This window comes from Crocuta crocuta, unplaced genomic scaffold, assembly GCF_008692635.1.
Source record: "Crocuta crocuta isolate KB4526 unplaced genomic scaffold, BGI_CrCroc_1.0 scaffold170, whole genome shotgun sequence".
In the NCBI taxonomy this organism is placed as follows: domain Eukaryota; kingdom Metazoa; phylum Chordata; class Mammalia; order Carnivora; family Hyaenidae; genus Crocuta; species Crocuta crocuta.
This window is the reverse complement of record NW_027527853.1, coordinates 4,192,667-4,204,864: the sequence shown is the minus strand read 5'-3', so window position 1 is coordinate 4,204,864 and position 12,198 is coordinate 4,192,667. Positions and strand designations below refer to the sequence as shown.

Sequence of the window (12,198 nt, the reverse complement as noted above, 5' to 3'; positions counted from 1 at the left end):
CAGGCTCCAGGCTCTGGGCTGGCAGTCAGCACAGAGCCCAACACGGGGCTCGAACCCACGAGCCGCGAGATCATGACCTAAGCGAAAGTCGGACGCTTAACTGACTAAGTCACCCAGGTGCCCCACCATTCGTGTGTTTAACCAGTGGGGGGAAACAAGAAGGGCATCCATGGACAGAGCAGCAAATTCAAGTTTTACCTTATGTTATTGCCTCTGGCTAGAATGATCTTCTCCAGTTTTCTCCCTGCATGTATATACCTACATATACATACACATACACACACATGCATCACACACAATTATTATTTTTTTTAATGTTTATTTCGAGAGAGTGAGCACAAGCAGGCAAGGGGCAGAGGGAGAGAGAGACTCCCAAACAGGCTTTAAGCTCAGCACGGAGCCCAACATGGGGCTCAATCTCATGACTGTCAGATCACAGCCTGAGCTGAAATCAAGTGGGATGCATTAATCAACTAAGCCATCCACATGCCCCCCCCCCGCCAAAATTTTGTTTTAATAACCATTGGAAAAAAACAAATTGTACATACCAAACTATCAAGAGCATATTCCCCTGGAGAACTAACTGGAGTAAGAGGTAAGTAAATTTTATATATTTGAAAAACATTTTTAACTCACAGGATAATTTTTAACAGAAGAAAATATGACATTAATAAGGTCTCTTACATTTGATATACACTGCAGATGAGCTACAGCTTAAGATCTCAGCATTGTATTACAAAAAGAATTTTGTAAGAAACTAACAGAGTTTTTGTTCCATGTGGGAAAATCTGAACTGAATCTTAAAGGATGAGGAAAATTAGAAGAGATGGGGTCAGGAATGTCATTCCTGGAGGTGAACAACAGCTAACACACAGGACAGAAAGCATCTGGCTTGTGCAGATGAGCCCAGAGAGCATCACTCGGCAATCTGGCAGCCTGCCCTTTCTTCAGACTGGAATGAAACACAGCTCATATGCAGTTGGTGGGGCACCCAACCCATTGACAACTGGGGCAGTGTCAATGTCCTTTGGATCAACCAGAGATTTCAATGTAAAATGTTGTAAAATGTTGGTTAGTAGTAAAAACAGCTCCATGCGGGCCAGGCCTTCTCCAACACAAGCTCTTTTTCCTAAAAATGACACGTTAATATTCATTTAATTCCTTTTCCTGAGTCAGCACACAAGGAAGAAAATAAATATATTAACAGACTAATTAAACTATGCCTTCTTTTATCTACACCGAAAACTGGTTACCTTCATTTCCTCAGTACATATTTCTGTGTGCATGTGTAAAGGCAAGGGCAGGTCACCACAAGATGGGCCACTTTAGCATAAAAATTATTTTTAGTTAAAAGCAAGCAAAACCCAGCAGATTCAAGGAAAGCTCCTTACTTCTCCCTCAACTGCCAGCTTATACCAAGAAGAGAGCAATTAACAGAGATTCTTCTTTACCTAAGAAACTTCTCTGCATTAAAGAGCAACCTTTGTTTTTGAAACAGCTCTTTCACCTTCCTGCTAATGGTCTTCCTCTCCTGTGAATCCCCAGACCCCTTCCTCTCGCCTTAACTCAGGATGTCATAGGAGCCTCATGTTGCCTGACTGTATTTGAAATTTCATGTCTGTGGATTCTTCATACCTGTGAAACAATCTGATTTTCTCTTAATCTGTCAATTTCTCTTTTAGTCTAGCTGGGAAGGACCTTGAAAGGCAGAGGAAAATTACTCATCCCAGACACCTGGCATCTTTGGCAGTCCACTGTAACACACTGTCACAACTGGATGCTGCTTGTCATAAACACAGCTGTGGCTGGGAGATCTTTGGGACATCTGACCTATAGCTGGCAGAAGGTAAGATTTCCTACCATGTTAGTCTCCTGAAATCTGAAGAGTCTGATGAAGCAAGAATGGTGAGAGTCCTCCTCTCTTTTTAAATTGAGATTAGCAGGAGAAAATACTTGGAGAACTAGGTCCTTGGGTTTAGCAACTCTTGGTAAATTAACCAGAGATGGTCTTTGTTTTCCTTTGTTTATTTTACACTGTTTGTCCTAAAAAGGAATTAGCATAGGGCAGAAAGCAAGCATAGGCCCTATAAACCTGCTGTTTGAGCCAGTCCCCCAGGCTGATGAGTTCATGATTCTCATCAGACTGGCACCTGTTTAGAAGCTGTTGCTAAAGGACATCTTGGAAAACAAAGTTGCAAAACTGGTGGGTGCAGGTCGAACACTTAAAAGCTGTTAGAGCACTGGCCACCTTAAGAAGTCTCCTATGATAGGATAAGTTGGTCACGGAGCAGGTTAGGTTAATATTTGGTCACCTGCCAACCTCAAGGAAACAGCTGTGCAATGAGATACACTGGAAAACAGCACACAATCCCCAACCCAGTGTCACATTCCTCTTAGGAATGAGTGTGGCTCCAAGAGACCCAAGATTTAGCTGAAAGAAAAACCAGATAGGATTTTTCCTTTTGTCTTGTTCATAGAACAAGCTCCTAAGAGCTTGGCTTTGTGAGCAGTAAGAATATGCTCTTTGCTCTCTACCATCTGGAGGGTACACCTATCCGGGTGCACCTTAATAGCCAGTTGAAAAGAAGGGGGATATGAGTCTCTCTGTTTGGTCATGCCAGCTTTCCGGGGTGTTTGTCCCAGCCCATAGGAGCCTTTATATTCTCAACCTTCATTTCTTGTTAGTGCTGGAAACTCTCATCATAGGAGCACATGCCTGGTGTCACAGATTATTGTCTGTGACTAGAGGCATCTCAAGATTTTGTTGGAGACCAGCAATGAGGGTCTCTGTTTTCTTTAATTATGGGAGTAAACTTTGGATCATGAGGGCTGTGTCATCTATGCCCTTTCTCTAGACGCCTCTTGTATCTTTGGTTAAGGCATTAAAAGGCTTATTGGTTTGAGTTGCTCATAACAGATCCTATTTATCAATAGCCAGATGATGGATCCTTTAACTTAGCTAATGTTTGAAAAAAGAAGAAAAAGATTTTAAAGTTAGTTTAACAGCTAGCCTCAGGGACTCTCTTCGGAAGATGAAAGAAGAGAAACTAAACTTAAATATCCACATTCAACATAAATACAGCCTTATCTGCCTATTTTAACTTCCCTTTCCCTATAAGATTTACAGAGAGCACTCCAACTTCATCTCTAGGTTCAAATTTTACAGGCTCCTCAAGTAATTGCTGAAAGCCAGGAAAGGAATTTAACAAAAGCAGTAAGGCTCCCTTTGCTTCTACCTTCCAGGGCAGTTTATGACAGCTTCAGGCATTCCTATGCAATGTACTTGACTGTTGTATCCTAGACCCCCAAGGCAAACGAATTTGTGTCCCCTGGACAGCAGCAAAGCTTTTAAATTATAAAGCCCTTTTAACCTCTATGTTCAAAGGATCCTACCAAATTTACAGAGAAATTAAAAAGATTAATCACTAGTCACAACCCTCCGTTCAGAGAGAAACCCTCTCTTCAGGGAGGAAACGTGACCAAAATTTCTCCTAGGCCCTCCTATAAATGATCAGGGAAAGGGCAATATTTAGGGACTGATAGAAGCCCAGATTAAACTGTACAACCAGAAAGAAGGCTTTTGTTAAAATGCTTCATACAGACTTTACAAAGCCATGAATCTTTTGATTCCCATTTCAATAAAAAAATCTGCCTGATATAAAAAAGCAAATTTAGGGGCACCTGGGTGGCTCAGTCAGTTGAGGTCCAACTTCGGCTTAGGTCATGATCTCACAGTTTGTGGGTTTGAGTCCCGCATCGGGCTCTGCGCTGACAGCTAGCTCAGAGCCTGGAGCCTGTTTTGGATTCTATATCTCCCTCTCTCTCTCTGACCCTACCCTGCGCACACTGCCTCTCTCTCTCAGAAATAAATAAAACATTAAAAAAATAATAAAAATAAAAAAGGTATTTTAAAAAAAAAGGAAATTTAGTTTAAAAAGGGGGCCAGTCCTTTGAGGACTTAGAAGCAACTCTTCTTTCAAAGCTCTACAAAACCAGAGATGCAACTCTAGAAAGAAGTCAAAGCTTACCTCTCTTTCTTTACCAATCCTCAAACCTGGTCTATTTCTCTCAAAATATTTATAGATACGATAAAAGATTACGATTTGGAAGAGTATTGCTGAGTACTGAAAAGAAAGAGTAAATTTTAAAGAGCAATTACCCTGAAACAAGAGAAAAAAAATTTTTTTTACCTTCTCTGTCCCTTGAAATTATAACTCTAATGTCTTTGAACACAGCCCACAATCACCTAAGACTGAAAGAAAAAAAAAAGCAAGAGGTGGGGTAGGGTGACAGTCGTAGGGGAAGAGGCCTTTCCAAATACAAACTGCTAAAATGCCTCTTCTGTTCAGACTTGGAAAAAAACATGGATACTTTTCTCTGTGCTTTTGTGATATAAATTTTCTATGCTTATCATCTCGAAGATGTAAAAGTCTTTCTTTTAAATACAAACTTCAGGGGCACCTGAGCGGCTCAGGTTGAGTATTTGACTTTTTTTCTTTTTTAAAGTTTGTTTATTTTAAGAGAGTGGGGGGCTGAGAGGCAGCGAGAGAATCCCAAGCAGGCTCTGAGCTGTCAGCACAGTGCCTACTCAGGGCTTCTCCCCACAAACCATGAGATCATGACCTGAGATCAAGAGTTCATGCTTCACTGACTGAGCCACCCAGACCCCAGGATCAGACTCTTGATAGTGGCTCAGGTCATGATCTCAGTCATGAGCTGGAGCCCCATATTGGGCTCTGTGTTGAACTTGGAGCCTGCTTGGGATTCTCTCTCTCCCTTTTTCTCTTCCCCTCTCCCACTCATGCATGCATTCTCTCCCTCTCTCTCAAAATGAATAAACAGACATTTAAAAAATAAATTTGTAAAAAGGCTCCATTTAGTTGGCTTGAAGGCAAGTACTTTAAGGATTGGGCATTCTAAAACTCAGATAGAAGCTAACCTAAATAATTTTCAAGTTAATGTGATCTCAGAAAAAAATTTTTTTTTTTAATTTTTTAATGTTTTATTTATTTTTAGGAGAGAGAGAGAGACAGCGTGAGCAGGGGAGGGTCAGAGAGAGAGGGAGTCACAGGCTGAAACAGGCTCCAGGCTCTGAGCTGGCAGTCAGCACAGAGCCCGACACAGGGCTCGAACCCACGAACCGCGAGATCATGACCTAAGCAAAAGTCGGACACTTAACCGACTAAGCCACCCAGGCGCCCCACAGAAAATATTTTTTAATGTTTATTCATTTTTGAGAGAGAGACACACAGAATTCAAAGCAGGTGTCAGCACAGAGTCTGATGTGGGGCTCGAACTCATAAGCCGTGAGATCATGACCTGAGCCAAAGTTGGATGCTGAGTCACCTAGGCACCCTGAAAATATTCAATATCAAAGCTAATTTAAAGTTGTTGGTTTAGAACATGGGTGGCTCAGTTGGTTGAGCCTCTGACTCTTGATTTCAGCTCAGGTCATGATCCACAGCATCATGGGATCAGGCTCCACATTGGGCTCCATGCTCAGCGTGGATTCTCTCTTTCCCTCTCTCCTGCTCGCATGCACTCTCAAAAAAAAAATTGTTTAATTAAAATAGCCATGTCTTCAGAGTTATCAGGATTAAATATAAAACTTTTATTCTGCCTGTGTTTACTAAAAGTCAAATAAGTCCACATTATAGCTTACAAAATTTGTCAAGAAAAAAACCTTAAAATAATGGTTGACTTTGTCCAATGCCTTATAAAATTTTGTGACTAGTCTAAATATAACTGTTCAGAACAAGTAAATTAAATAGATGTAGGGGTGCCTGGTGTCTCTGTCAGTTGAGTGTCCAACTTCAGGTCATGATCTCACAGTTCATTAGTTTGAGCCCCACATTGGGCTCACTGCTTGTCAGCTTGTCAGCACAGAACCCACTTCAGATCCTCTGTTCCCCTCTCCCCTCCCCTGCTTACACTCTCCCAAAAAAACAATAAAAATAAATAGATGTAAATAAGATTAAAAGGTTTGTAGGTAAGCTTTTAAATAGATACCAAATCTTCAGTAACCTGAATTTTTAAACTTTGGCTAAGTTAAATTCATTGAATATCTAGATCATTTCCAAATAAGATAAAATAACGAAACATAAGTACTGAACATAGGTTTATCTACTTTTGTCTTTTTTTTAATGTTTGTTGATTTATTCTGAGGGAGAGTGAGCAAGGGAGGGACAGAGAGAGAAAGAGAATCAACAGGCTCTGCAATGTCAGCGCAGAGCCCAATGCAGGGCTTGATCCCACAAACCATGGGATTACAACCTGAGCCAAAATCAAGAGCCAGTCACTTTACTGACTGAGTCACCCAGGCATCCCTCTACTTTTGTCATATTACAGAGAAACTACAGTTAAATTTGTGTCTGTTAGTAAACCTGGTTTGTCCTTTACTGAAAGACTGTACTATGATGAAGTATATGTTTCTAAGTTACAAAATGTATTCTTAAATTTGCCAGTCTAAAAATACTGGTATTATAGTTCACTGTGAAAGTGAGGTGCCTCCATCACATATCTGCTAATCTGTGATACCAGGCAGGCACTCCTGTAATGGGACTTCCTGGCACAAGCAGGAAACAAAGGTTGAGATGACAGCTGGTGGGCTGGGACCTCTCATGACAAATACCCTGAAGAACTGTCATGGCCAGAGAAAGACTTGGAGCCCCATTCTATTTGGCCACCAAGGCACTGTTAAGTGCCTCCTCCAGATGGTGGAGACCAAAGAGAATATTCTCACTGGTCACAAAGTCAAGCTCTTAGGACAAAGAACAAGACAAAAGGAAAAATCCTATCTTGTATATATGCACATTCACAGCTTTAGCTAAGTGTTGGGGGGCTTGGAGCCACATTAATACCTGTAGGATGTACCGCAGGGTTGGGAATTGTGTGTTATTTTACAGAGTGCCTTTTTCTTGAGGCTAGGAGGTGATCTATTATCAATCCAACCTGTTCTGTGACCAACTTATCCTATCACAGGAGACTTTTTTTTTAAATATATTTTATTTGTGGGGGCACCTGGGTGGCTCAGTTGGGTGCTCAGTCAAAGCATCTGACTTTGGCTCAGGTCATGATCTTATGGTGGGTTTGTAAGTTCGAGCCCCACATCAGGCTCTACACTGACAGTGAGGAGCCTACTTGGGATGCTCTCTCTCTCATTCTCTTTTAAAAAAATTTATTTTTTAAGCAAGAGCCACACCTAACATGGGACTCAAACCCACAATCGCGAGATCACATCACACACTCCAATGACTGAGCCAGCCAGGAACCTTAGTTCTAACTTCTTTTAAGTGTTCAACCCGTGTCCACCAGTTTTGTAGTTTTGGCTTCCGAGAGGTCTGTTAGCAACAGCCTTGACTTCATACACCCATTAACATAAAGCAAAGTTTGTATGACAAATGACATAAAAGACACAAAGGAAAACAAAGAACATCTCTGGGGGGAAATAGGTCAGTTACCAAAGAGTATCCTACCAAACTCAGCAAGAGTCACTAAGCCCAAGGAACCTGTTAATCTAAATTTAGAAAGAGAGAAAAAGGACTGTCATCATCAGACTCTTCAGATAGAGACTCTCAGACACTGACATGCTAAGAAATCCTACCTTCTGCCAGCTGTCCAAAGGAGCTCTTGGCTATAGCAGTGTGTGGGGCAAGCAGTGTCCAGCGAGTTAAGGTGTCCTGCTGACACCAATTGTCTGGTGGTGAGCAGGAATTTCCTGTCCCTCTCAAGGTCCTCTTAGCTGGACTAAGAATCAAATTGACATAAGACAAATAAACAGAAGAAAATCAAATTTAATTTCACATGTGCAGAGAATCCACAGAGATCTGGAAATTCCAAAGATGATCAGGCAAAATAAGGTATTTATGTCATCCTGAGCCACGAGGGTGGGGAAGAAAAGAAATATTGCAAATCAGCCACAAGCATAATAACTAATCACTAATTCCCAGACTGGCGATTCCAAAGGCTGTCTAGATTCTTCCAGTTATTCCTTCAGCTGAAATAGCTTCCATTCTACTCTGCCTGCTGATATTTTCTACATCCTTCTAGATCCAGCTCAGATGTCATTTCTTTTATGCAAAGTTCTCTGATGTCCTCAGAGTACATAACTCACTTCTTTATCTGTTTTCTATCACACTAGTTAATGCTTCTAAAACAGCATGTTTCAGATTAAATTATAATTATTAACCTATCTCACATACTGGAACATAAGCTCTTAAGGTTAAGGCCTCAGATCTTGTAATGACACCCACAGTGGCAGGGCAAAGCAGGTCTCCAAGCCCTGTGACTTGAACAGAAATCTCAAGGAGTCTCATTATGCAGTAATGGGCCCAAAATATAGGCAGAAAGGTAAGGAGTGATACAGCAGTATCTGGCTTTAAGATCATCTCTGGGCATTGCACATAATTTTCTTAGATATTCAATAAGAAGCACATCTCCTAGTTTTGTCTCTTTCAATTACTTCCATAGCAAAGGCCTATTACCCTCCTGTCTTCCCTTTGAAGTGTTTTGAAAATTCTCCATTTCTCCTTCCTTCCAGCTCTATTTTGTGTTTGTCTTTTATGCCTACTCTGTGTTCAGCAAGCTGATTTCTATGGGTGCATAAACCGAGAAGTTATTCTGGGTTCTGAATAAATTCAGAGCATTAGATACTGAAAAAGTCAGAGTATTTATTCCTCAATCCTAGCCTGCCAGGCTATAGTTCAGGCAGTGGCTGTGCTGCTTTACTATAGACACATCTCCAGTTGAGGCATCCGCCCTTTCTTTCCAAACAGTGATGCCCTCCTTCCCTCATCCCTTCCAACTTAGGATGGTAACCTCTTCCCGCTGATGCCAGTCCCTGAGTACTTTATAATATCTTCTTATTTACCTTATTCCTACCCACCCTCTGAAAATAGTCTCATCATTGCATTCTCTCTAATTAGCCATTTTGAGCATGCCACCTGTTTCTTCCCAGGACAAACTGAAGGAAGATACTCAAATTTCCATTAGCCTCTATCTGTTCTACCCTCTGCCCCTGCCCCTTTTTAGGAATCTCAGTGGTGGGTCCTGATGCCAAACTCAGTGAGGGCAGACTCCAATCAAACAAGAAATAACCTGGGCTTTGGGAGTGATGGCTCTAGTCTCATACAAATGACAATTTGTCCAGTCCAGAATAGCCTCTGTGCAAAGCCTGCCTCGTCTCACTGACCCCCAATGCATAGATAAAAACGAAGTTTGCTTGCCTGCTGAAAAAGCCAGGAAGTAGTCACTCTTCTTAAAGTTGCCACTTTCATCCAGGAAGTGGCTGGGATCAAACTGATCTGGGTTGGGAAACTCTTTGTCATCATGCAGGACAGAAGTCAGAGATGTTAATATGGTTGTGCCCTAATATAAAGAGAAACAGATAAACTGGATTATGATGAAGGCTATGGAGCTTAAAATCCTTTTGTTTTGTAGATGAGGAGACTGAGGCACAAAAATAATTTATTTACTCCATGTCACAGAACAAACTAATGACCAACCCTAAGAGGTTTTAAATCATGTAATGGCAGTCCAAGACACTGTTAACTGGCTTCAAACTTTGTAGCCTGACACTAGCACTTGGTTTTCAGAAAATTAAGGGAGCTCCCTAGAGTGCATTGTTGACAAATGGATTGCAGTATTGTCTCAAGGTGCTGATGCCACTGAAAATCTAGCTCATTCTCTTTGGAACCAAGTATGAGGTCTTCAAAACTCTACTTGAGTGGCCATATTCTTGAAAGCCCTTCATCTTCCCATCAAGATGGCAAACTTAGGGGCACCTGGGTAGCTCAGCTGGTAAAGAGTGTGACTCTTGGTTTCAGGGTCGTGGGTTCCCACTTTGGGCATAAACCTTACTTTAAAAAAATTTTTTTAAAGATAACAAATGGGTAAGTATTCCCTCCTCCTGCTATGCTCTTTCAATTGCATTGTTGCATATTATTGTAGAAATGAGAGATTATTTCTGCTTCCTAGTAGGGTGTTCTTAAACTAATAGATACAGTGTAACACAACAACCTGGAGGTTAGTTTTCAAAATCAATTGAATCTTTCTATTAAATTAAGCTCTGTGATCGTAGATTAGTTGTTTGACATTCCCATGCCTCATTTTCATTACTAGTAAAATGTAAATTGTACATCTGCACTAGTTCACTGTAAATGTAAAATGAGATAATATATGAAATACTCTTGCACAAAGATTACCACATGCTAAAATGCTCAATAAAGAGAAATTTGATGGGCTGCCTGGATGGCTCAGTTGGTTAAGCATCTGACTCTTGATTTTGGCTCAGGTCATGATCTCACGGTTCGTAAGTTTGAGCCCCACATCAACCTATGCGCCGACAGTGCAGAGCCTGGTTGGGATTCTCTCTTTCCTCCTCTTCCTGTCTCCCACTTGTATGCTCTCTCTTGCTCTCAAATAAATATGCTTAAATAAATATTAAATATATATATATATTTATTTATTTATTTATTAAATAAATAACATTTTAAAAGAGAGAGAAGGGGTGCCTGGGTGGCTCAGTCAGTTAAGTGCCTGACTTCGGCTCAGGTCATGATCTCATGGTTTGTGGGTTTGAGCCCTGCGTCGGGCTCTGTGCTGACAACTAGCTCAGAGCGTGGAGGCTGTTTCAGATTCTGTATCTCCCTCTCTCTCTGACCCTCCCCTGTTCATGCTGTCTCTCTCTCTCTCAGAAATAAAACATTAAAAAAAATAAACATTTAAAAAAGAGAGAGAAATCTGTTACTATTATGATAATGACTTCATTCAAAATCTTGGGGTCTTAAGGTCATACATTTATTACATAGCAGAGACAAAATGCAAATCCTGATCTGTCTGGATGCTTTCTGGTGTACTGTATGGCCTTTCCAAATACATGATATAGTTCACATTGAATGAAAGGTCATGGATCAAATGCATAGACTACATTTCCATGTAGATAAATGAAACTGATGTTTCAGTCTTTACTGAACGTCTTCCCCATAGACCAGTTACTGTTGTGATTCATTTTCTGCCCTTGGATAGACTTAGAGACATGGCCTGAGTATGAAGTACAGACAGTATGGTCAGCCCTAGAATAGGCTTCCATATAAAGTTAGTTACAAAACACTTCTCCTGGCTAATGGTACCATCCACTTCAGACTATAACAGAATAAATGCTTTGGAGTTGTCCTCACAACTAACACAAATATAAATCCAGAAAAATAATATATGAAGAAATAGCTCTCTGGCACTGAACAAGAGGCAATCCAGGATTGTAATACTTCACTAAAGAGAAATTAGGTAGACTCTACAATCACACTGGATTTCTGCCTGACAACACTTTACTCCTAGAGTTCAGGGAGGTGAAGGTCAAGCAAAGTGCTTCTCTTTTTGAGCTAGCACTCTGTCTATATGTGACACTGATAGCACTTGAGCTATCTCAAGTGATAAAGAGAGATAAAAATTTGGCATCTAGAATTCATGAAAAAGGATACAGGACAAGAAGAATCTACAAATAGAGAAGATCTCAAAGGTATATAAGACCTGTGACATCATAAGACTCTGTGAGACCATGATTATGGGTTGGGAGGCACATACATAGGAAACTCCATGAAAGCCTATCAGAGTACGACTGCTTGAGAACTGCAGGTGAATAACAGATGTTGTGCAGTGATAGAGGAATTGAGATTCCAACCCAGCTAGGATGGAGAGAACTTTCTTAGCACCTCAGATGCTAAGGTGACCCCAAACTTCTAAATCATTGGACTAAGGAACTCATATCAGACTAAAGGCCATGCACAAAGACTAAATTCAGAACTGAAACTAATCCAGAATGAAAGAAATATAGTAAACCTCACAGACTGAAAAGCATCTGTCGTAATTTAGCTGCCTGCCAAAATAAATGCCAATGCTCTTTAAAGGAAGACAGCATCATCCAGACTTCCCACAGGGCATCATTCAAAACATTAAGCATATAATAAATTATTAAACATGTGAAAAGAAGGAAACGTGACCCAAAATTAAAGAAAAAAATAATCCATAGAAACATACCCCATAGTACACTAGTTGTCAGATTTATCAAGTAAGAGGTTCAAAGCATATGAATATATGAGTGTGTGTTTAACAGACACAGAACAGTCCATCCAAAAGCAACAGAGTACATGTCCTTCTCAAGCACATGTGGAATATTCTTCAGGAAAGATAATATGTTAGGGC

At 40.7% G+C, this 12,198-nt stretch overlaps 1 protein-coding gene across 5 annotated transcripts in view; it reads right to left on the bottom strand.

Annotated features, from left to right (window-relative positions):
• Nucleotides 1-947: 947 nt before the first annotated feature.
• The window catches only part of LOC144245224 (cytochrome P450 2C21-like), a 28,021-nt gene continuing 16,770 nt past the window's right edge, over nt 948-12,198 (bottom strand). For all 5 annotated transcript variants that reach the window (XM_077780667.1, XM_077780645.1, XM_077780658.1 and 2 more), the window contains 2 exons: nt 9,225-9,366; nt 948-1,129 (listed from right to left, as the gene is read on the bottom strand). In XM_077780667.1, the coding sequence (XP_077636793.1) occupies nt 948-1,129; nt 9,225-9,366 (324 nt within the window). The remainder of the gene's footprint in view (nt 1,130-9,224; nt 9,367-12,198) is intronic.